This window comes from Rhamphochromis sp. 'chilingali', assembly GCF_963969265.1.
Source record: "Rhamphochromis sp. 'chilingali' genome assembly, chromosome: 13".
Taxonomy (NCBI): Eukaryota; Metazoa; Chordata; class Actinopteri; order Cichliformes; family Cichlidae; genus Rhamphochromis; species Rhamphochromis sp. 'chilingali'.
In genome coordinates, this window is record NC_137940.1 from 11701629 (window position 1) to 11728466 (window position 26838).

The following is a 26838-nucleotide window of genomic DNA, read 5'->3' on the forward strand; positions in this document are numbered from 1 at the left end:
TGGACCGTGAATAATTTCTAACGAGCAGCTCCCTGTGATATTTTGTTGACCTATAGCTTCAGCAAATATCCATGAAATCAAATCCATTTAAGAACAAATCAGACTAACTGCACAGTAATCAACATTATTCTTTGTTACTGTCGAGCTCCAAAGAAAAGATAGCGCCCTGCCCTGCTGCTGTGTCTGAAAGTCAGGTCTTACATCAAAAATGAAGATGGAGCAGTGAGTCCCTGTCCGCCGGGGGTAGTGTTTCTTTTCTTTAATTACTGGACTGAACCTCTTTCTATGTAATCACAAACAGAGCAAGTCAATGCACTAGATGGAAGATTATGTACTTGAATATTTGGCAACACAGGAGCTGGTACTTAAAGAATAAATAATTAAAAATTCTTTCTTTATGGATGCTGTGATTTCCATTTGCTGCGATCAGCTGACCAGTGCTGTTTCTAAGGTTTTCTGCTGTTGGACATTTCAGACATTTTACATTATAAAGGTGGAATTTTCATAACAAATAACATCATCAGCTGATATGCAAATCTCAGCCAACCATAGATCTGTCTCGAACCAGGGGCCACATTCAAACACCTCTATTCACTTACTTGGACAGATTTTATTTTAGCCATCAAGGCAAATGAAAACTGCACCCGGTAAACTTTTCTGAATTGGTTTGCATTGGTTTGCTAACTACTCACCAGTCTGTTCTGCACCATCCAAAATACTAAATACCACAATACTGCAGCTGCCCAGTTTAACCTGCTCTAATCTTTGAATACTCTTCAGTTATAATGCCAGGAAAAAACAAACCCAAGAAACAAAACATCAATGCACATGCGCTACAGTCAGCTGATTTCAGCTCATGTGCTGGAGGGGGGAAGTATAGCCACACAGGTTTAGAGGGGTGGAGATGAAGGACAAGAGTGTTGTTGTAAAGTGGAAACTGCATCAAGCAAAGAAACAACCACATTATATTGCTAACACACTTTCAACTTTTTATAAGCACCTACACAGAGAGCATGCTAATGCAAAGCTAGCCCAGTACCCAGAGTGATAATCAGTCGGACCCTGATTTTCAGTGATGAGCGTTCAGGCTTGTAGCCTCTGTTTCTACCTGTTTGTGTTTCTGAAGTGGAATAACTCTGTCGATGCTTTAAAGTGTCTGTGCTAGATTTGGTCTTTGCTTTGTTTTTATATAAAAAAAAACACTACAACAATATCGTATGTGAGTCCTCATTAGGATTGGGATTTGTGTTGATGTGTGGGGCTGTAGGCTGAGGTTTATTGTTAGCTGATGACAGAGTAACAAGAAAGTAATAACAGAGCAGTGTAACACTTTCTTCGGTGAATAATTAGCATTAACGTACTGCATTACTTTTAAGAACAGCAACAAGTGATGTGTAATACATTACTTTTCTTTAGTAATGACGTCAACACTGGTAATCAGCTCCTCCATGGCCAATTCATTTCAATTCAGATTTATTTAACTAGCTTGAACAACAACAGACACTTCAAGTCACTTTTCATTGTAAGGTAAAGAAAGAAGCTCCAGCAATCAGATGGCCCCTATGTGCCAGCATTTGGCAACAACAGGAAAGAAAAACTCCCTTTTAACAGGAAGAAACCTCAGCTTTAGGACGTATCTTTATTTGCCCCTTCCTGAGCCTAATGTTAGCCAGAATGTTTTTTTAATGTGTAACCCCAAAGCGTGAGCTAATGTTTTAAAGGTGTATCTGAAGCTGTGAAAAACTCCTCTGTCCAAACTTTTTTCATGCCAGATGTCAACATGAAAGAAAATGTGCAGAAATATAAGAGCAAAGTAAAGTTTCTATTCAAATAAATCAAAGTCTTAACAAACCTCATAAACTAAAGGCATATTTATTCAACTATAACATATAGAGGAATGAATGAAAGCCACTGTATTTTGCAACATTACATTTTACATTGGTGAGATCTCTTTTTGTAAGAATCAATATGCTCGGAGCTGAGAGACATAGATGGAAGAGAGTGGGAGGCACTGGGTATGCTGAACAGTATATATTATGAATGAAAATAAGGCCAGAGAAGGATGCCAAATATAATCAATCAAATAAGGAGTTTGAGAGCAAGGTAAAGAACCGAGGAGAGGAGAAAACTAAAATGAAGGAGTGCGAATGAAGGAGAGGAAAAATAAAGGAAAAGGACTCGGGGGTACGAGCTAGAGGAAGGAGGAAAGGTTTGTCTGAGGAGTAGCAGGAGGAAGGGCGGCGTTCAGTGCATCACTGCAGCAATGGAAGAGAGAAAAATGGACTGAATGGATAGACAGAACCGGGAAAGGAGGGAAGTTCACCCATGCAGGGTCAGTGGGAGTGAAGGGGAGTACGAGGGAGGAGGAGGCACTGCGCTGGGGGATATTATCCGTCAGAATCACCCTCTCCTCCCGTCGAGTGATTGATACAAGTGCTGCCTCTGGAGGCCCTGAGGGGAGCCCCACCCCCTCACCCCTTCCATCCATTCATCCATCCATCCCTCCTTCCAGTTCTTCACCCCTCCTCTGTTTTCGCTCCTCAGCAGGCTCCTCAGTGGCCTGCCCTGGGGCCGACAGTGATGGAGAGAGGCCGCGAACATCAGAGACACAAGGGAGGAAGGGAGACCGAGGAGGAAGGAGGGCTGGTACTGTCCGAACTGCAGAAGCATGCACCATCTCATGGTAGAGCTTGTCCACTTCCTCTAGCTATCATGACCTCAAGGAACACACACTTTCTGTCATAAAAGAAAATTATATAGTCTTGTAAATATTGCTGGGTTTATTTCAGAGCATGAATGTGAATGATTCTCAACTCTTTTCAATCTAATGTTTTCACTTCAAAAGAGGGTCCAAATGCAGCAACACGAGGGGAGAAGTTGACTTCACTCGACTAAAGACGATACAAGATCACTAAAGTACAAACAAACAAAGAGAGTCAGCAGACAAACCGCAGCAAAGGTTAATCTAATGAGGGATAAGCAATCGGAAAGGCCTGGAACGACACAAACACAGGAAATCACACCAACAAAGACACACATGGTAAATATTATCACGATGAAAGAGAAAACCACAGTCAGAAAGGTTCAGCTCACTTTGGTTAAATACATCTTTTGTGTGATTTTTGTGGGGAGACAGATATTTTTTCAGATCTGAGAAGGAGAACATGTTCATGCTTGCAGCTCTGTAGTTCAGTTAATTCATTTAATTTCAGTGTTATTTATACAATATAGTTCGATGCTCTACCAGCACACTCCCAGTGATGTCAGGTGGGTGGGTGTGGGACTTGTGACAGACCTGGAGCAGGTAGAGGTAGTTATATTTTACCAATTAAAAACAAAACTTTGCACAAATTTTAGCTCCCATCGTCAGCTGCTCTCCTGATTCAGACAGGAATAATAAGCAAGTAGTGTCCTGTGCATTAAAAACAAAAGCCTCTCAGTTATCTCAGGTAACAATTCAGCTGCTTGACCAGTGGGAAAAGAAATCTTCCCACAATCTCATTATGTCCCATAAAATGCATAAAACCATAATTAATGCATTAATGTAAATGGCTCTTTGTAATGCATAATGATCCTGAGGGTGATCTTGGTCCCTTTAAACAACTTGAAGTGCATCTACAGCGGCTCTTCTTCCTCTGCAGGATGGTGCAGGTTCAAGTGAGGGTCGTGTTTTTAGTAAGAGCAGCCATTATTCCCTCTAACTGTGAATTTGCATGAACCCGCTGAGGTCAAGTTTGTTAGCTGCTGTTAACGCTGCCGTCCGGCTCTCTGCCTCCTACTCTGCCGCCACTTCACCGCCACGCAGAAAGGAGCTATTGTTCGTCATTTTGACGGAGAGAAGGGAAGGAAAAAAGGCACATAACTGCAGGCGCTGTGTGAAATGTTAAAATGGAGATTAGCCCGGCCACCGCAGATCTCGCTTATAATGATTAAACATCGCGCCTTGCATTTCAATGGGAACACTTGTGGCTGCGAGCGCTCTGATAAGGCTCTGGTTTAATTCACACATACACATGCAACATTTAGACCAAAGAAAGGACATGCTTTCAGAGGGGGAGCAAGCGCTGGTTTGTTTAGATGCTTGGCTACGGAAGCCGCCTCTGTCAGAAGAAGAAACACGACTCCAACAGAAAATCAAATGCAACCCCTCTAGCCTTAAAAATTCTCAGAGAAGCTTATCAGCGTTGTTTTAATTCTAGCACGTTATCGGTCGTTTTACGTGGTTAAGAAAGACAATAATGCACTATGAAGTGGAGCGCTTTGCAAAGAAAATGGCAAAAATTCATTAAACCTGACCCAAAACTGTTTTATTGATATAATTATAGTGACATCGTGCAGCAGTACATGATGCCACTAAATGCAGTGTAATTGAATTAATCAAATGCAGTGGGAGACGTAATCAAAATAAACCGTCTGTATGCTCTCTCCATTAGAGGAACAACATCACAATGAGCTCTTTATCCAAGGCAAATATAAATTTTTTAGCAGGGATCAGCCTCTCTCCAGCTTTACTACCGAGGCAAAAGTGCCTTCACGAGTGTTTAACTTTGTAATTGCACCACATTCGCGTTTGGTGATTCCTCCACAGTATGCCCAAAGAAAAGAGTGACTCAGACGCTTGCGTCTTATTATAATATATCGTAAAATTGTTTCTTGTTAATCGAGAATGAGTGACAGCAGTGAGGGAACGTGGCAGCGAGCCACTGGTTTACCACTGAAGTACTTTTGTAAGAAACTTAACATCTGAACATCTGTCACAACATATTTTATAAAACCCAATTTTTGCACTGCTGATTCATATTTATAAGAATTAATTTGAGAAGAATGTAGCCTGTACATTCAATTCAATGACCCAACAGTAGGAGGACAATGTGTTCTTATGTTAGACGGTAAAATCTTCACCAAGAATTGTCCTTTTTTTTAAGTGTTTAAAACCACATTTTAGAAATGCCCTTTTTGCTCCCTTACCCACCTTCAGGTCGTATGTCAATGATCATTTTCTAAGTTAAAGTTGTTTCTTGTTCAGATCTGCTTTTAAAATAGTGAGATGGCAACAAAAAATGCAAGGCTTCACAATGGAACTCTGCTCATAGGCTAATGCCACTTAACAGCCAGAAGGCAGCACCTCTCTGTGGCAGGAAGTTTTACAGAACAAGGTATTCTGTAAGAACCTGAGAGAACCAGCACAGTTCAGCAGCACTTTGACCTTGATATTGACTGGTTGTATGGCAGCTGTGTCAGAATAAACAGAAGCAATATGTAACTACATTTTGCACAGGAAAGAAGTCTGCTGGTGCTAGCACTGCAAGTGATTGTCATAATGGACGTTAATAAGGACTCAGGAGCAACTGGCGGTTAAATGATCTTTATTACAAAAGGGAACACCAAGGAATTAATTAAAGGCAGGAATAACTGACTCAGAGAAGTGCTGCTTGACTGGAATGAGGCAGGGTTTTCTGTTGGACGGGAGAACAGCGTTAAAAGAGGTCCAGGTGAGTGTGGGGAAAAAAAGACCATGTTGACAGTGTTTATTTTAGGAATTTGAGTTCTTACTTGGTTTTCCTTCAGTGTAAACGTGGTGGAAGTGTGCAGGTGAGGAGTGAAGGAGCGGTGGAGAACAAGGATGTCAGCAAAACCGTTTCCTGCCAAATGAAGCGCGACTAGCTCGAGTTGAGCAGGTAAGTGAGGCGGAGCTATTTTGAGAAATGGAGGCATCTGACTTCAGCCATCGAAACCTTTACTGGAAAATGAGAATAAAGCAGGATCACCAAGGAAAAAACGGTTACCTTGATTATCACCTGATAGGTAGCAATAATCTGGCAAACATTGGAGTGCCAGTAGGCCCTTAAATACTGCAAACCTTAATTAGTGGAGTTCGTCTGAATCCCGGCAGCATCAGCACCGCCCACAGGGCGGGCCAGCGAGAGAGCCCGGTCCACTGCTCCACCTGAGACTTCGGGGAAACAGAGAGAGGAAAAATGGAGAAAACCCTCCAACCCACAGAAACCATGACAATAATACCCACACTTAGCAAACTAATTATAATGTCTAACCTCATCTATTAAATCGCATGCAGTTTTGACTGTTAAATTAGTCAATTAGATTTTTCTCTCTCCTTTAATCAGCTGATCAGGAAGGGGACGCCCCCCTGGAAAAACACTGTGTACACAGCAGTAAAGTCTCTTTTTTTTATTTCTTTTATTTCTTTTATTTTTTGCCTATGGAGGGATTACATTGTTGAATCAGTGCTGCAAACTAGTTTAACACACCCAAGAAAATGCTTCCAGGGATTTTAGAGTTGCAATGCGGGAGGGGCGTGTGCAACTTGTAAGCAAAGTATAAAAGCGGCTTCCACATTAACTATTAAAAATGCTGCTTTATTTGCTGGGGGCAGGAAGTGTTGTTTGTTCCTGCAGAGCATTTTTGCTGCTTTAAATTGGATGTATGCTAACGTATTGTTTCAGGGTTAATTCCATGATGTGCTTCTTTAGCTTCAGCTCTTATTTTCCTCTTTTATGATGCCTTTGGTTGCATCATCACGTCCTCATTACAGTCATTACATGGGAACTACACAAAACTCTCTGTGTCCCGTTGGCCCCTATTGCTTTCAATTTTGGGGGGGAAAAAAAATTGCTTCCCAAAAATGTAACACCACCATCCACTTCTCCTCTCTAGCCTCCTCTGCGTCTTCCAGCTCAGACTAGAGTGTGAAGCAGGCTGAGAGAGGCTGCTGATTGTGGAAGTCTCAGCTCTCGAGTGTTTAGAGGATGCCTCTTTATGTTTCTGCCCACTGTGATTTTTAAAATTCATTTTAGAATCTTTTGGAGAACCCAACCTTAACTATCATAATCATCGTCATCTTAATGTGCCCCTGTCACCTTTAAATTGAAGCTTCGGCGTATTCGATTTGTTCTGTTCCCTCTAATTTTCCTGCTGTTCTCTGCGGTTGCTGCTGCGACCTGCTTTCACTGCCGAGAATCAATACGGTTTTATCTTACATTATTATGTTATCATCTACTTCCCATTCTAGGTATGCTTTACACCCCTGCCTCAGCAGAACCACACGTAGAGATGAGCTGAGGTCAATGGGAGAAATGAAGAGAATCTGAGAGACAAGAAGAGAAAAGGCAAGAACAGAAAGGTGAACGAGTGCAGGTAGAGGAGGAAGCAAATAGAAGACAAACTAAACTGTGAGACCAAAAACACAAAAGCAATGTTGGGAAACAAGATGGTGATTGCACTGATGCTTTTGTGTCTACATGTTGAATCTGAAGTTGTTGGAGAGCCCAGCATGCAGTTGTTTTGGTCTGTTCACAAACACCTTCCTTGGCATGATGGCTCTTTTTCTTTTTCAATAGAAAGTGGCCCTGAAACAGGTTTGAGACAGCACTACCTCCGAGGAACACACACACACACACACACACACACACACACACACACACACACACACACACACACACACACAGGTTTCTGGGGGGGGGGGGGATTTGGCTGGAAGAAGGAAAAAATCAACAAAGCCGTCAAAATGAAGGAATGAAGGAAACAGGAGCTGAAAGAAGCTGAAAGGCAGGAATAAGCAGAAAGATAAAGAGGCAGAAGGTTAAGATGGCAATGAAGATATGATGGACGGTAAAAGTGGAGAGAAAAATAAAGGAGCAAACAGGAAACAATGATGAAGGCAAGGACACACAAACCATTGATGCAGTGAGAGAGAGGGGACAGAAGGAAAGACTGGAAACACGGAAAACAAACGATAAAGATGAGGGAAAATAGAGAAGAGCTTAAAAGGAAAAAACTTGGTAAGGAAGAAAAGAATGCAACAAAAAAAAAGATTAGAGAGAAAATTGAGGGAATTAAAAGGCCAGATGGGGCAATAAGGTTTGGAAGGACACAAGTGAAGGAAAGGCAACAGGTGACAAAGAAGTGAGAATAAAGTATAAATCACCAAAAAGTAGAAGAAAATAGAAGAGCAGGAAAAAAATAAGGGAGAAATTAAATGTGGGGGATAAGATGCATGAAGTGTGCACGACTTGGGCTGCAACAGTGAAAGCATGGATGAGGAGAAAAGGAGGAGGACGAGGCAAGTGAAGACAAACAGTCTAAATAAACTAGAAGATGAGAAATAGGGTAAAGTGATAAAAACCTGTGGGGAAAAAAAAAGGGGGGAGAAAAGCAACCTGCTGCAAGTGTGTCATCCTCCTCAAAACAAGCTGTGATAATATTTTCTTTTTGTTGTTCCCAGAAATATTGTGTGGCAATGAATTTAATCATTTTGCCCTGAATTTCAATTTACTGCTGTAATGCGACGCAACAGCGCTATAAGCACAGTGTCAAAGTGCCTTCCTCCGAGTCTGTTTGATATTCCTCGTACACAGCAGCCACATACAGGGTTTGTTTTTATTGAAATGTGATTGGGTGGTGTCTCACTTTAGGGCATGACACTCTGCAACTTGAGGATTCACGAGTCAATTTCCTGAAGTGGAATCCAATAACGCTGAAGAAACCGAGGCGAGGTGTTTACGACTCCTTAGGAACATCAGGTGAGCGACGCTGAAAAGGCTGTAAGTCACTCTGAAGATGGAGCCGGAAACGTTTTATGCTGAGAATGGGAGGAAGTATACCCGTGGAAACTGTTCATTCTCCATCGCTGGGAAACCGGGACAGCAAAATCTGCTTTTTCTTCCCATGGAGAAACCGAGGTCGTCCTCCGGGAATTTAGGCTACAAATAGGTTACAAAGTGTAGCTGAAAGTTTGATCAGTCAGACCTTCTTAATAATGTGACAAAAAAATAAATCACTTTAGCAGGTTATTGGTATCAGCCAATGCAAGTTATTTATTTTAAATTGGACAAAAGTTTGTGGACTACAGAATAAGGAATAATGGAAGTCCAACAAAAGGACACTTGGAAAGAGAGGTCGGCTGTTTCCTGAGGTTCTGCTTTCAGCTGATATTGATCAGAAAATACAGCCTTCCCAGCAGGAGGCCATAGATGTTCAAATTTCCACATTGGCACAGCTGGGATTAGATTTAACTCTTTATTTAAAAAAAATCATAGATTGAACCTTTGTATGTCATTTCCATATTTTGACGCTTGGTTTGGGATTTTGCTGTCTGCAGGAAAAAATGTTTAAAAAATACTTGGAAAGTAATTTGCAATTCAAATTACTTTAATTACTTTAATTACTTTAATTCAGTCTTGTTTTATTTATATAGCACTAAATCAGCAGCTGCCACAAAATGCTTTATATTGTAAGCTAAAGACAATACAGAGAACACCCCAACAATAAAAAGATTCCCTCTGAGCAAGCACTTGGCAATACTGGGAAAGAAAAACACCCTTTTAACAGGAAAACCTCCAGCAGAAGCAGGGTCTGAGAGGGGCGTCCATCTGCCATAGTCAAGGGGAGGGAGAAAGCACAAAAACTGGCACTTACCTGAAACTCGGATGTGCTCTTGCATTACATTTTCAGTTTCCACCAAACACAATTTTCACTCGTAACGCACTGTCCTAGTTCAGTTAGCCCTGGTTCGTGACTTTGATGTCTCAGCTCTCCACAAGTCTAATATTTTTTTATCACTATAGTTCTTTTCATCTGTCCCACAACTTCACACAAAACATCCTGTTTTTTACAGCTGTTGAACGACATGACACAGCAGGCCTGTTAAATTAAAGCGCTGCAGATGTTTAGGAGGTGGATTTGTTTGAACTGTTTAGAGATATAGTGGCATGCTAATTTGAGCTAATCAGCCATAGAGTGTGATTTAAAATGTTATAAATCTGTGCAACCAGAAGCTTTGTTTCCATCCACAGACCTTAAAATGGGCAGTTAGGTTTACTTTTATTATGCCTACATGAAAGACTCTCATGCTTTTGGAAGGCAAGAAGAGAGTCATGGTCTCAATGATCATCTTCAGACTGGAGTATTTACTCCAGGTACATAACACAGAACCCTTATGTAACCCCTCCATCAGGCTGACCATCAATCTTTCATTTAGACTCAGCATCTGCAGGTTTATGGGAAGGGACAGATGTGTCTGCAGATGTGGCTGTGCAGAGGTATAAAAAGTGTTAAATAAAGACAGCCGACGTGAAATTGTGCTTGGCATTGTCCCCGTTCTGAAGCGACACATGTAACAAGGCTCGTGTTTAACTAAGTGAACAGCAGGAACATGAACATCATTCTTGTGACAAGCTAATGGCTGTTGCAAATTCTTTTGTGTCATCGAACCCAATTCTATTTATTTTTCACAGTTTTATTGACTGACTCATTTCAGCTTTCCTAAAAGCACATCCAGTGACTGAGAGCCTAAATCCTTGCAATCTTCCTGGAAACTATTTTAGACTTTGGTTTGTACAGTGGATGTTCACAGAAGGGAGTCTGCAATGTAAAAAGTATAATTCATGTGCAGTTGTTCAAGTTGTAAAATGAGAAACGCCAGTTTGTGGGTGTTCCCTATTTTCCTTGACCCCGTTAAGCAAATATAGATGGTTATACATGTGAATTTATTCTTCAGATGCAAATATTGTCTAAATAATGTGTACATTTTGTTTTTCATATGGTCACTTTGGATATGGACGAGGGCGTGTGATGTAGATCTGTGCACCAAGACATCAGCGAACAAGAGCAAGACAAACCAGACACAGCGACAGGTCGCCTTCAAAGTAAAAGCTGCACATTTTGAAACAAGAGGTATACAAGAAATATTAAGCACAGTTCCTATGTTCATCACTTCATGACAAAGTTATTGACCTATGGATGAGTGCATGAGTGCATATATAGCAGGTATATGACTTAATCATGTTTCTTTTTAATTTCATAAACCTTGTTGGTTCTTAAAATGTTCTCTCCAAATAAAAGTTTTCACTTTTTAAAATTTGTTTGCTTGTGTGAATTGTGTCTTTTTTTTTAACATAAATTATCAAGGTATTCATGTGGACACAGAGCATCACATTTACTTCAGTCAGCTGTTATTTGTGCATCAGCTTAATAAAAAAGCGATTAACAAACTAACTCATGAAAGCAAAATTAGACCTGCTGGTTCTCTGACTTTAGACTTCAAATGCTCGTTCTCATCCAACTGTAGTGGTGTGAGCTGTGAAAACATCAGTGTATGGGGCTTTTAAAAAATAATAATAATAATAAGAATTTATAGATTTACAGTCTAATAACTATTTTAGAATAAATAAAATGTCCTCCACTGAAACAAGGATATGATGTCATCATCATCAGTGGAGACTGGTGGATAAACGTACAACTACAAAAAAGTTATCACATAGAATTTTGCTATTTCATTTTTTTTTAATGGCAATGCATGAGTTTGCCACAAAATATTATTATATATAGTCTTGTGGTTTGTTCAGGGGGAGCTTTGCTAAGCTAAGCTGTGCAGCCATGTTCTCTTTAGAGAGAAGAGGCTTTTCTCCTGGAAACAAACCACACTTGTTCAGTGTTTCTCCTGTTTCCAGTTTTTTATTTAACATCCTAACCTGTCTGAGATCAGAACGTGCGATGCTCAAAGGCAGGCTCCACCTCAATGTGAATTTGCTGGTAGGTCCACTCATTGGAACATTGGCAAGCACCTTGAATGTTTTTCACTTGTGAATCTCTCTCACTGTAAAATGAGGAACTGCAAACTGTTTGGAAATCACCTCATAACCTACAATTTTACTCTAACACAGCTTCAGCCTGGTACGCTGTGTTGGTGACTTTAAACGTGTGATAGTGTAAATGGATCACAGACATCCTGTTACAAGGCATTACTGTATATTTGAATTGCTTCATGAAGGTAACGTAGGTCCTTGTATTTGAGTTCGTTCAGATTATTTTCTTAAAAGTGTGATGAAGGCTGTAATGTCTTCCCACTTTTATAAAATCAGAGATTTTGACGTTGGGAAAATACGCTATTGTTCAGGACAGCACCACCCACCCTTGCATCGTTGAATGGTTGAAGGCACTGCAAGTCGCAGTTTTTGATATTTATTTGATTGGTTCTTTTGTGTGATTTTGCACTCTGGCACATTCAGTGGCAGGGAGATTTACAGGAGGCTTTTGTTTTTGATTGGCACGTTCAGATTTGTCCCAAGAGCTTTGCTGACCTGCGCTGCACAGAAATATGCCAAAGACATTTATTCACTGCAGAAACGTGCATAGCAACATTTCTTAATCAGAAACAACGGATCCAGTATTCTAGATTTTATGCTGGCCAATAAGAGCAAGCCACATTGTTTTCTAGTAAAAACACGTGATTTCATTGCAGACTGACACCTGCAAGACAAACTGAGCGACAGCCGGGATGTTTCTTTGACTGATGTATTTTATTGTAAAGCTATAAGGAAGGAGTAATTACAAGATATCATTTCTTTGATTTGCTCAGCAAAAATAAAAGACCACATTTTTTTTTTCAAATTCAAACATGCGAATGTTGATCAAAAGAGAACAGATGAGGCTCAAACAAACACATTACCCAACTTCCTCCAAGAAAATTAAAAGACTGAAAACAACAAAAATTCATGTACAGTTTGTCTTAAGACTCGGCTGAGATGAACATGAGAGAACAGAAAGCGGTAAAGCAGACGGGTGACTGGAGGAGGCGCACTGCCAACCTCCGCTCTGAGCCTGACGCATCACTCCTACATTTAATAGAGCCTACGGTACTTGAGACGATATAATCCTACAGGTTCAAGGTCAGACTTCCTTCATGTTGTTTGAATATATATATTTTTTTTATTGACATTTTTTTTTTAAAAAACCTACACTTGCATGTACATAAAACTGTACAAAAAACAAGGCATCACTAGCATTTTTCCTATATAAATATAACCAACCAACAATTAGGCTACAAACGTGGACTTCCTGTAAAGACGAAAAGTGATTCGGCGGTTCTGTCCTGCTGTTTTCTTCTCTTCTAAAACAATATGAATCTTTACAACATTCTTCACACAAGGAAGCCCAATGCCACCGTTTAGAATTTGTTTTCTGGGATTTTTACCTCCAAGGTTACAACAAAATAATTTTAGGACCCTAAAAAATTCTCACAACCACATCTCAAATAAATAACTTTGCCTTTCTCAAAAAAGAAAAGAAAAACAACAACAACAAAAAACCCCTTATACAATAGTTATCTCCACTAACATCACTTTGTGTGATGATGATAACCTTGTAGTTATTTTTTCACTGATTTGGCTGATTTGCGGTCCCGATTTCTTCTCTTTTTCTTCTTTTTGTAACCATCAGATATCTCTGGGAGATAAATAAATGACATCAAAAGAAGTGATTATAAACTGATTAATTCCTTTCTTCAAAGAATTTTAATGGAGCCCTTAAAGTCCTTTTAATTTCAGCACACAAAATAACACATAAAAAGCACAGATTAGCACTTTAGGAGCTCCAAGAAATTCTGTTTACTTTAGTTTCTCTCCAGATGTCACATCCTTTGCTCATCATTACCAGAAAAATCGACGTAGTTACGTGAGATAAGTACGTGATTCTGTAATTTTGTATTCTTCCCCTTTTTTTGTTGCATCACCCAAAGAGATCGCATAATGGTAAAGGTGTCTGCAGGCACCGTCGACAAAGATCCATTTCACGCAAACCAAGACGTGGCTCTCGTCTTATTGTCGAGATCAACTGTTTTATGTTTTGGGAAATCAACATTTAATTTTATTGATTGTGTAATCGCAAAATAACTAAACTTTCACATTCTCCATTCAGCTTGCCGGGTCTGGCTTTCAGTCACGATGGAGTAAAGAAATAGAAAACACAGAGTCCAGTCTGCCTGCTCAGAAAACAGATATCATCATCATCATTTACATGCCGCGTCTGGTAAGAAAACAGCAACAACCAATTATATTCATACAGTATGTCTATAGCAGTGTTGATTCCATAACATTGATAAAACAACTGTGACAACAACAAAAATGTATAATATTTATAAAGTTGGTTTGTTTCATGCTCAGCTGAAGCTTCGACTGCGGAGACTCCAGCCTCAGTATAATACACAACCAAAAAACAGCAAGCCACTCCAAAGTCTATCACGTGATTTCATGTGGAACTCGTCTGCAGCTCTCATGTGATCGCCCGCCTTTATTCTGTAGACTTCTGCACACCAGAAGTGCAAGTCAAAGAATCCACCGGTTACCGTCACGCAAATCAAATTAGCATGGTGACAATGGCGTTCAAATGGTGGCCAAATGGTCTTTTCATCAAAAATAATAACTAAACCTCAAACATGAGTTTAGAGTCTGATGCAGTAATATTCAATGTAGGACCCAGGCTTCTGGTGCTCAAAGTGGTAAAAGTCATGACGGTTCAAGTACACTTAGTTCAGCCTCTTTAAAGTTGTTTACAAAAGTCAACATTGAGCGTAAAACTGACCCTTAAATAGATCAGGCAAAGCAGAGATGTGGCAATTATGAAGAATTTCAAAAATAAACAGAGGTCTCTTGTTTCCCTTTGAAAGCTGCCGTTTATTTCTGTGACTTAAACACAATTATCAATGCAAACGCCCCAGATATAAAAACACTGATTACACGAGAGCCACAAAGTGGTTCCGGTCTAAATATAAGTGGGCAGAAGAAAGAGAGAGGAAAGATGAATTCACTGAGTCGTTATGTTACCGACAGACTCACGACACCGCTGACAGAGTCAGCCCGAGGAGGGAAAAATGCTGAATTAAATCAATCCCGTTGTGTGTTAGAACAAAGTGAACCTTTTGCAAAACCGAGTAACTCGCAAACCAAAAACATTCACCTTTTGTTCAAACTGTAAAATCCACCGTTCAGCTGAACTCACAGATATAGACGTGATCCATAAAGGGACCACCAGAGTTTCACAGCTGGATCAGGGCTGTTCATGAAAATGTTTTAAAAGTAGGAACTACAGACTGCGTCTCAAACTGTACTCTCCTAAAGCTGATCTAATGAACAACTCTGGACTGTTGTACAAAGCAACAGCATCCACTTAAGAGCTGGTTGTTGCTTATCCATTGATCTTTGTGTTGAAATTTGAGTGACTTTTCATGATTTAGAGTTCAACATAATCCTTCTTTATCTTAGCCTTGGAAGATTAGATTGCTTCTTTTTTGCTTCTTTAAAGTGAATTTAAGCTTCAGGTGAGAGCGCCAAAACAACCCATGAGTAAGGCTCGAGAGTTGGTAACACGTGTATGTCAAAGGTATGTCACAACGACTCGTGTCATTGTTAAGCAATGACTATAAATAAGTTCAGCTTTAAGAGTCTGACGACTTGAGACAGTCTGCGTTTTAGGAAAGCAAACTTTTCTCCACTGTTAAGTACAGCTGTGGATTTCATACATAAATAATGCCTGTCAGTAGTAAACCAATGTGTATTTTAAAAATAAACCGTTCCTGGGAGATGTTTATGTGTTGGAGTCATGAATCAGTCTATAAAGTGTTTCAGAAGCAAACTATGGTAGGGCACTTTAGCTGTTAATAATACATCAAGGGTAAACCAATGTTTTTTTGTTTTGGTGGTAAAACATTTTGAAATGGCAAAAAGCACATTTTTAATTTAAGGTCTGCGTTTTAATCCTAAAACAGTTTTCACGAATGATTTTGAGAGGTAAACTTGCTGCGTTTTATTAGTAAAAGCTGCACAGAAGTATGAAGGCGGAAAAAGGAAAGAAAACTGTAGATACATATGCATTAAGTTGCACTCAGCTATGAATGTCAAATACAGTTTCTGATCAATATCCTTTCCCTTAGAGATGCTTATATTTGATAACGCATCAGATTTTTTTATAAAGCTCCTCATGTCTGTGTTTGCTGACTGAAAGGACGAACTGCAGCTGACTCAAGCTCCATAAAAAGATTATACATTAAATTGCTGTTTTATTTCTTTCTCTCAGGCCCAGCTGAATATTTTTATCATCTATATTTATTCTGGAATATCTAATATTCTATACTTTGGCAGAATCAGAAATAAACACAGATATACTCTTTTTCTGTAACTGGAAAGCTCCCTCTATTTAAAAGCAGCAGGATGTGAGTGCACTGCATGCAGAGACACCTGTGTTCTGCTAGGGGCTGATGGGTGGTGGTGGATTTTGGGGTTCACGTGTTCCACCAGGGAGCAGGAAGTGCTTGTTTGAGACACCAAACACTTATGGTCATGCAATGTTTTAGATCGTGCCCCCCCTCCAAAAAATAAATAAATAAATAAAAATCTGTGTCTACTTTTAATATTAGCCTCAGATTATCATCCCTTTTTAATAAAGCTGGATTAGGTGACCCTAAACCCTCCCTTAGTTATGCTGCTGTAGGCCCAGATGGCTGCCTTTCCCTGAGCCTGGCTCTGTTGGCTCAGGGGTCTTTATAGTAAAAAGAATTTCTCCTTCCTCACTGGAACCCTGTTTTACTTAAAAAAAAGTAATGCATTACACATTACTTGTCATGTTTCTTAAAAGTAATGCAGTATGCTCACCAGAGAAAGTAATTTGTTACACTACTCATTTATTAATTTCTTGTTACTATGCAGGCGTATCTGAAACACATTGTCTCATAATCACCAGTTAATGTAAACCTCACGCTACAGTCCCACACACCAACATAAATCCTTATTCCTGATGAGGATATACGATCCTTCAGTATTTACATATGAACACAGCACAAAGCAAAGATGGAAAAGAGACTTCAAAGCCATCGCCACAATGATTCTAGTTTAGAAACATGAACAGGTAGAAACTGAGGTGTAACCCTGACTGCTCATCACTGCCTCTGTTACCTGCTGACGTTCAGTCTCTGGCTGCTGGGCTGGAGTCTGCATACACCCACATTTAATTTCTGCATTACTGAAAGATGTAATGTGATTACAGCAATGTGTTCCACCCAACACTGACTGTTGCCAAGTTCTTGCTGGTTCTCCTTTTGACGTGGGGTTTTTACCTAACATTGCAAAAAAGTCTGAAATGACTGTTCCGTATATGATATGGCTGGTTGTATCTGAACTAATCAACATTTTTTTTTTCAGATTTTTTTGAACTTCATAGTTTGACTCTGTGCTTTACTTGAAAAAAGAACATAAGAAGAAAGATTTTCTCAAAATGGTTTTCCCACTCTGCTGTAACCTGAGCCTGACCGCAACCACAGCTCACACCTTTGGGATAAGCTGGACCACATGACAGGCTTTGTTACCAAACAACTGCAAATTTCTGTTACTGGGTTCCAAAATCTGCTGGTACCCATCATGATGTAATCGACTGTATATGGATGGATGTAGCCACCATGACCTCTCCCATTGGCTGTGGGCTCCACATTTTGAAGCATCATAGTAAGCTGATTACTTAGCACTCCACCTCAACACACAGACCCACTCATCTGCTGAGATACAAATGAAATACTGAAATTCATACATCACAGTGGAAGCAAAGTCTTCTTGTATGGGCTGTATCGCAATGTAAGCTATTTCATTTGTCCAGTAAGCACATTAGAAATGCTCAAAGTACACCGACAGCACAACTACAATTGAGAAGTCCAGTTTAGCGACTCAGATTAACAAAGGTGAGGACAAGCCGGTACTGAATGGCTAATTTGGTCAATCAAAGTGGCCACACACCCATATGAATTTAAAATGATAATAATATTAAAATAATGATGATAATAATAGTAATTATAATTCACCCTAGAACTGGAGGACGTTGTCCACAAGGCTGCAGTAAACATGGGAGTTCTGACAGTTCACACTTTGCTTCATTTTTCAGCTCCAGAGGTTGTTATTGTAACCACATGTTTAACAATAAGACGCGAACATTTAGGTGTCCACGTACTTTTGGACCTCTAATATAGGAACGCTCAAGCCCTGACACATTTCTTCATGCCTGTATTAAGCATCATAAGCCTGATGTGACTGTGCAAACATGCCAGCAGTACCCGCGTTTGCTTTAATGCACAAGCAAAACTACGGGAGGCCTAAAGAGCAAACAGCGACAGCAGAGTTCACCAAAGGTCATCAGGTATTACCAGGGTTCATTTTTCTTTGTCTGGGGTTAATTGCTGCGAAAGAGCTGAGGTCATACCGATGCTATATGACCTCTCCCCCTCTCCCCTATCTTTGCCGTGCACAGCATAAGACGTCGGGCACTTGGGAGTTTATCGCCCATCCAGGCTGTGGGTAAGCATCACAGAAAATAATATAATTACTCACTCACGCTGAATTTGAAGCGTGGCAAGGGGAAAAGGAAGGAGGAAAGTCAACATGGGCCTCTAAGGTTGGCCTGTAAATAATCAATCCGAACTCTGAGCTTTAAATCACCCGAGGAAGAACGGGGAAGGCGAGGAGCGGCGCTGGGGCCTATGAACTCTAAATCTGTGTCACAGTGGGGACTGAATGGTGGCTGAATGATGGCTGACTTATATGCAGAACACAATGACCGTGTGTGCAGGTTCTTAAGAGGGAGATGCATCAATCAAAAATCAAATATTGTCGAGGCAACGGAGAAACCTCGCTTTGAACCATACACAGCCCACACGGAGAGCTTCAATACACCAAATGCTAAATGCTAAAATAAGAAGCAATTATGCATCAAAAACAACAGCAAAAAGGCAGCGCCATGAATCACTGTGAAACTCTTGGTGAAGGCGACTGTTTGCCTAATAGAACAATAACACGACCTCTGCGTGACCCTTCCGATAGCCCCAATTTGCCGTGTTTTCTTCGCTGGCAGCTCAGCTTGTTGGCATCGCTTTGATGTTCCCTCTTTGATTGTGAGAAAAGGATGTTCATGTCACATGCTGCAAAACATTAATGACTAGTCATTTAGGCTCATCAAGACTTTTGTGCTCGTGTGAGTGAGACAGTCACAAATCTGTTGCCTTTTTCTGGAAAGGAGCAGTTCTGGAAATGACAACATGAGGCAGATTCACTTTCTAGCAGAATTTAATATCTGTCATGTATAAGTCCCATATATGTGTAGGATTAACTGAAGAGGTTTTTTTTAATTAAAATGAACATTTTCTTTTTTAATTGATGGACTGACAAATCTGTGGATAAAGCTACTGTCAGCTGTTCTCTTTTTCCCAATGGCTCGTCACAGTGAGCAGCTCCGCACGTTTCATTTGTTAGATTTTTTTAATGCTGAACGCCCTTCCTGACGGAAGCCCAAAGGTACATCTGTCTCCTTCCAGAATCGAGTGGGTCAGGCAGATCTGCTGGTATTCAGATTACAGATCAAAATCAGTTTTTTTGGATGCAGAGTCTGCACATCCACTTTTCATTTTAACCAGTCTTTGCAACATTACCAGATTTTGTAGCGCCTTTCAACAATTATTAGAAGACATGAAGAGTTATATTCTCTGTACAGTCTTAATTTGATGAAGCTGTTAAGGCAAAGGGATTTATAATTTGAAATTTCTAATTATGGACACCTAGTAGATGTGCATTACTATTTCTTCTCCAGGCCCAAAAATGCAAAAAGAAAAAGGTGCATGTTATGCTGTGTTCAGACTAAATGCAAAGCAGAGTTTTTGTGTTATGTGATTATCTCTCTGGTGACACAAACAGAGGCGGCCATGCTTCTATTAGCCGAGAGTCTCACAGACTGTGGATTCTTCTGATGCAGCTGACAATCACACATGGACTGGTTAATGCCTATCTTACTGTCTGCGTTTATGGGTAGTAGTTTTATATGGGGACATGAATAAAAGAGAATAAAAATTAAAGAGAGGGCCTTGAGAAAAGTGAACAAAATTGAACGACTTTCTTGTAAATTCTGAAAATATGTTGCTTAATTTCAGCCATCAGTTGTACTTTGCTGGAAGTAGTTCTATGGGTGAATATGTGCATGTTCTGAAATGGCTCTTCAATAAAACTCAACATCTGACCTTGATTCTAGGTTGGAGTTATACAAGCCTTCATGAAAATATACATCAGAGTAAATGTAAATGTTTTAATCAGTTGCCTGAGAAGCTGTCAGGTAAATCCCAGGTAGGGATGGACGCCGATGAAAATAATCTCACCACAGTTTTTGCTTTATTTTATGACTTTCCAGTTCAGTGTGAGACTAAATGACTTGTTCGGGAGATTTTTTTGCAGCACACTCTCTCACTGTGCCTTTCCTTTCATCCATCCACTCCCAGCTGGCGTGCATCACTACAGGTGAAATCTCACATTATCCTCAGCAGCCATTAACATGAGCCTCAGAATGAATGAACTTCCAAACCAGCTCACTTTTACTGGTGCAAATTATTGCCTCGGGTTGTAATTAGAGTTTCTGTGCTGTGCTGTGCTGTGCGGAGAGGGTGTTAGCGGACTCGAGCCTGTACAGGTGTCATTAATCCTGCATTCCTATGCGACTTCAGCACTGCAGGAAATGGCAGCCACCTCCCCCGCTGCACACAGCTAACAGGTTTAATAAATACTTCTGCTAAACGCCGCACGGCTCGGCCTCACACTGAGAAGGTAAAGAGGTGGGAAATAACGAGCGGCGACAAAGACTGGAGAGCTCTTCCTTCAAGCTCGAAAAACAGCAGGGAAACATTCACCACAGTCACCACAAGCACACTGAAGCCCACCACAGCTGTAAAGGATAAAGGAGCCATAACACTCTGTGGACTGTCAGCATCAGGAAACCTACAGCTGCTTTGTGCTTGTGGGACTGCCTCCAAAAACAAAACAGGCATCGCGAACAACATCTCCGCTCTCTGCTAAGCTTTGAAAGATTAAGTGAAGATTTTGGAAATCATTAATCTTAGATTATATTCAAATACTTTCTAAAAGTGAGCTCCCGACGTTGTGGCCTTCCAAGCTAGCAGTGGTAAGAAGTACGACATGGATGTGATGCTGATGATGATCACCTCTGAAGAAGCAAATAAAATCAGTAATGCTTCCTGCACGCTTTAAAATGGTAAATGGCCTCATACTTATTAAGTGCTTTTCTACTCTCCTTGAGCACTCAAAGCACTTTATACTACAAGCCTCATTCACCCATTACTGCACCCTAAAGTGGTAGCAAACAGAGCAATATTACACTCCCTGTGGATATTCATGGTCTTCCGAGGATGAATCTCAAGGATGATTATGGTTTGATTCACAACTACAAGAAGATTTTTATGAAATAATGCCTGAACATTCATGTTCTTTGGGGATGATGCAAACATCAGAAATGTTGAGATCCAACAGATTGCAATGCACAGGTCATGTTCTGCTCCCTGGAGTGTGAACCCTGGTATTTGAATTCCTTCTAAACCTTTCCTGTGATGTCACAAGACAAACTTTTTATTGAGTCTGAAATAAAAGCTTACAGGCTGTCACGGACTAGAGCTACAGCTATGACGATTCTCCATTAACACTTTATTGAGTTGTTTATTTGGATCAACTGGATTATAAATTTTAATCTCAAAAGATCTGTGAGATCTGGAGCCACTGGACAAACTAAAAGCTACTCACTTAAGTTCAGAATGATATACAGAAAAGCAGGAAGTCTTCAGACTGGAGAAGCCGAAACTCTAACTAATTTGAAAAGCTTTTTAAAAATTTTTTTTAACCTTTTCGGCTTCATTAATGCAAATGCTCGTAATCAATCCGTTATCAGAAACTGCACAATAAACAGAGTAATCATTTCTTCTTTACGATGAACAATGCTGCCTTAAGCTGAACACTTTAAACTTTTAGGTCTCTCACATGTGAATGTATCATGGCATCGAAGATAATTCGATGCCAGAAAGAAAAATGATCAGTTTGATGCAAGAAAACCGTCATTTGACTATTTTTGGATACCCTTCTGTAACATTCATGTTTAAGTTTATCATATTATGGTATACTACTGACAACAGCATGAATAATATAATCGCTTCTTAGATTCTGAGACTCTGAAAGAAGCACTTAGGTTTCCTTCAGTTCTGTATGAAGTTGTATCGGTGCGCCTCTAATGTTTCTGCTTCCTCGTTAACGTAAATTCCACCGTGTTCCAGTGTTGGACAGCAGAGGAAAAATGATTAAAAAGTCTTGTGTTTGTAACTCGGCACCGTTGGTGATGCTCAAGAGTCCAGGTTCCTGCAGTGTGACGGCGAATGCCACGGCATCATTTCTCTCTACATGCAACCATTTTCAGTCCAGTGTTACATGAAGAGCTGCAGAAAGATTAACGGCCACAGATCCGCTCTGCCACAGCAGTTTCCACTGTCACTGTTTGTAATATTTACAGCCTGTACAATGAAAAAAAGACTTCTCCACAGCAAAATAAAGAAAAGAAACCCTAAATATCTCAAGATTGGAAAACAGCTGTCTTTCTACAAATGTCTCACGTTAACGATGAGCTGCTCCTGACAAAAATAAGCCAGTTGATTTGATGCAACTTGGCTTAAAAACATAATATTTCCCTGTGTCTTCGAAGGTGACAGAGAAAAACTAGAAAGAAAAGTAAATCCAAAAAAAGAAAATGAGGATAGATAGCAATACACAGTATACTTAAGTAGGATTTACAAGAAGTTATTTCCCTTCACCCCCCGGAAGGTTTGTTTTTTGTTTTTTTCCGTTTTCCGGTCCCACACAGCAACAAAGCTAAAGCAACACAAAAAATCCAGCTGAAAAATGTGAGTAGCTAAATAGTTTCCCATTTAAATTATCACAACAATGTGGTGTAGTTTACATTCCTTCCAAAGCAGCTCAAGCCGCATTTTCATTAATTGATTTTGAATTTCTTCTATTTTACATGTGATTGGTTTTTGCAGGGGGTGGGGATGTCTGTGGGTAGAGGTGGAGGGGGCTAAAGCCTTGTAGGTAGATGCATTTATAAAAAAGGTAAAAGGGGGAGTAGGTGCTGTGGCACAGCAAGTTATAGGCACAGGGGGCAGCTGTGAGGGGGCGCGACAGGTGGTGGGGAGCAGCTGGGCGATGGGGAGCGCTGGGCGATGAGTGTGGGTTTTAAGGTGGAGAGCTGTGCCCTCACAGGTAGATCTCCCTCTTGGAGGTTTGGCCGGTTGGAGTGGTAGCTGAGTGGTACTCCACCGCCTGGCTCAGCGGGATCTCCTCCATGCCACAGTCTTTACTGGATGAATCTCCGCCACTGGGGTAGGCACTGCTGTAGGGTGTCATGAAACGCATGTTGGCCACTTTGGAGCTGCTGCCACCACCGCCACCACCTGGTCCACGCTCCTCCATCGGCAGGGGCTTGGGGCTGCCGTTGGCCATCAGCTGCTCCTGCCCGTCCATCTCTTGGTAAGGCACGAAGGTGGAGAGCTTGGGGGCATTCTTGGATACCTTGCGGTTGGGAGAAGGCTGGCCGGGCATCCAGCAGGAGTCAGAGTGGCCAAACTCGGTGCACTCCCGGGTGCATTTACCGGTCATTGCCACGTCGGGAAGAGGCCTGAGATCTGCAGAGAGACACAACAAAACAGAGAAGAGAAAGCATGAGTACCGTGGAAACAGCAGCGCGAGGAAAGGTGGGAGATGAAGATGACATTACGGTGCAGAGGTTTCACATAAAACCCTGAGATAATAAATAATAAACTCTAGTCTGGGCTTGATGCACCAGCTGCAACAATAGCGATCCAGATTAGGAGGTTTTAAGGATTTGGGTGGGATAAGTTCAAGTCCTGTCCTGCTTTTGTTTCCACTATTACTCTCGGGTGAGGTTTAGACACTTTAAACTACTCGGTTAGGGTTAGAAAGAGTGTTTTTTGGTGTTTTCTCAAGGTTTGGGTTAAAAGGAGCACATCACACTCAACCACTGCAGAAAAATATATTTGCAGTGACAGCCCCATCTCACTATTGTCATAACCCAGTGGGTTACACACTGCTGCCAAAGGACATCTTGTGCTTGTACACAACAGCAGCTTTGACAAAATGCTATTATTTGCCACATCTGTGAAGAGAAGCGCCTGTAATGTGTCTTTTTGTGGAATGGTCTTTAACGGTGTCTGTCTGCTATTCTGAGCTGTATAGGTAGTGTCCCGTCGCTTGTTGTTGTTGTTGTTGTCTCATCTCAGCAAATGAGGCCCCAAACCTGGACCTTTTAAAGCTAATAAATAAAAAGTCAGAGAAGCTTTAGAATTGATTGTCACTCCATGTCACCTTAGCTATATGAATATTGGCTAAAATACAAATGAAGCTTTGAAGATGGGAGTTTTGATTACATTTGCAAATCTGCAGAATTTGATTGAACAGGCCGGGGATACGGACACAAGGATTTAAGATCTGTATTTAAGTTCGGGATGGATATGCCCATTATTTCCTTTCTCAGATTTGAAGAGAGCAAGCTGGACTCTGATGCTTTTTCTTCTTTGCAACCTATTATGATAAAGCTTGGATTCCGGTTACTATAGGCTAGCACTTTTTTCCAGGTATATGCATATAAATACCTCCAGCAGTAACAAATGTGTGTCTGCAAGTCTTTCTTTTTTATTGTTATTTATTAGGTTGAACTTTACTTGCTGTTTTGTGCATTAATGCTCATCTGTGGGATTTTGTCTTATGTAGCAGAACAATTTCCCCTGAGAGTTTGCAGCTAAAAGCCAAAGTTGGTTGTAAATTGCATTTGACTACAGTCAGATAAATGTGTTTGCTGAATAAATATTGGTATTTATGTATCCAAAGATCTCATAAATGATGCTTTTGTTCTGTAAAATCTAACAAAACTGCAAGTGCAGTGTCACAGTTCAGCTGTGTACAGGCTGGCGAGAGCAGGAGATGCTGATTAAAACTGTCATTACCCCTTTATCCACACGCAGTTCTCTCTATTTGAAGAAAATTAATTAAAGCTCTGTGTATTTTTAAAGTCACTAATAGTTCACAAAGTGCCAGGAATTTGTTGCTGACAGAAGGAATGCGCAGATCCAACGATGGGCGCTGAGCGTGAAACAGGATCAGCTGATTTAGTGAAGGAGGGAAAAACACGCTCAGGTTCATTAAAATATTAATTAGGTTTCGCAAACAGCCACTTAAGGCTAAAATAACAATTCTGTTACTGCCTTGTTCTTGAAAAAGAAAAATGACATAATGAAAGATGATGGCTGCAGAAAAAAAACATCTGTGTTTTAGTGTGTGATTATTACGGTCACGATTTCTCAAATCTGGATTTTCTTTTTTTGTTTTTCTGTAAGTTGTTGAAGCTTCTCATCCTGTACCTCTGAGGTACCTCTGAGGTACGGAGGCAGACAGATGGAGACTGACAGACAGACGCGGGGCTGAGTTCGCATTTTAAAGAAATCACAGCTTAGAGTGGAAAAAGGTCAGAGATGGAAGCAGAAATATCAATGCGTATGCAGAAAGTAACCTTTCTCCTGTGCGTGACATTAGATCATTCTTTGATACTAGAGGCTAGGGGCTCAAGAGGGGGCAGAGGAGGTGGCGGTCCTCCTGGGGGATGGCGCTTATTTCCCAAAATGGCCTCTGCTTCATGCATAATTGAAATTCATTGCCTCCTTTTTGCAAAAAAGGAGCTACAGTCGGCTTTTCTGTCTGTTTGCGGCTTGATGTGTGCGTTCTAATCCCGCGGAGTGCTGAGTAGCGGACGCGCTCTGTCTTTTTTCAACGCTTCCCCTCCCGTATTCTCACGGCCGCCGCTGCCATGGATTTTAGTTTTTAAGCACTTCCCATGCAAAAGCAAGGTGCTTGCAAAAATGTTAAGTCATGTGCGAGTGGCTGCCGAGTTCAGAGCGGCTGTTTAATAAGTGCTTTGCCTCCAAACGTCGTGTCAGCAGGAGGCTTATAGAGCACGGACTGCCTCAGAGCTGTACAGCTGAACACACTCCAAACTTGACTCACTTCCACAACAACAGACGAAGGACTCAGCACTTGAGTTCAGCTGGACTACTGTGTGCACGGGAACTTTGTTAAACTAAAGCTGCGATCACTGCCATCGACTTTGCCGGTGGGAGAACAGTAGAAACTTTATTAGAAAAGTCTTCCAGGAGCAAATATTACATTCGGCTCTGTAGCATTTTAACCAGTGCCCACTGAACAAGGGAATACTGGCAGGCAGCATTTACACGCCAGCATTTCCTCGTGGTTATACACATGCATGGAAGTTACTTTCAATTGTAATTTGAGGGATTGATATTTACAGTACTTATGACCTAAATTATTTATAATAGCTAATGTGACACAGATTTACATGATTGCAGATTTAGGCAGATTAAACTGAAGCTTTCGAGTTGTCACTATCAAAACAGAGGCTGAGCCCAAAAAGCTTCACACTCTCTGGACTTTCAGGAAATTTGATCTTACCCATCCTGCTCCCCTGACAAACAGATTACAGGCCAGGTAATGCATGCAGGCCACCACAGACGGTGTCAAATCTGATCTCATAATTAAAGCTAGTCCTCCCACACAGCAATCACCATTTGGCCCAAATGTGGCCTTGCACTTACAGTTTCCTTTAGGCCACATTTGGCTTTGGCTAATCCTGCTAACTCAAAGCACGGCTTGAGTTTTATGTGGCAAACTTGAGGTGTGCTGTTGGGCCACATCTGGCTACCAGAGCAGATCGTGCCAGTGCCACAACTGAGCTGAAAGTGCTTTGAACAGCTGAGATTTGGTGTGTTTTCTATGCAGGCTGTTCTCCTTTCCGATCTCGAGACTCTGCACAAGTTTAAAAAAATTCTATAACAAGGGTTTGTTCACTTAATGTTTAGTATAAGGGTTTTTGTGTTCACGGTTCTACATGTTTAAGAGTGGCATCAAATGATACAGGACAGGTTAATTCAGGCAGGTCTTCAGTGACCTCCCTTATTTTCAACTTTAAGCTTTTTACTTTTAAACCCATTTATTTCAAAATAATCTGTTCTGTCTATAAGTCGATCTTGCACTAACCCTGCCAAATAGAGTTACAGATGTTCCTCCTGGAAGGTTCAGCCCCTCTGTCTGTCACTGTTTGTCATCGCGA

At 40.8% G+C, this 26838-nt stretch overlaps 1 protein-coding gene across 3 annotated transcripts in view; it reads right to left on the bottom strand.

The window, feature by feature from the left end:
- Nucleotides 1-12307: 12307 nt before the first annotated feature.
- Nucleotides 12308-26838, bottom strand: part of LOC308408582 (protocadherin-9-like) — a 156143-nt gene continuing 141612 nt past the window's right edge. For all 3 annotated transcript variants that reach the window (XM_080900917.1, XM_080900918.1, XM_080900916.1), the window contains exon 3: nt 12308-23326. In XM_080900917.1, coding sequence (XP_080757043.1) covers nt 22899-23326 — 428 coding nt within the window. In that variant the 3' untranslated portion in view covers nt 12308-22898. The remainder of the gene's footprint in view (nt 23327-26838) is intronic.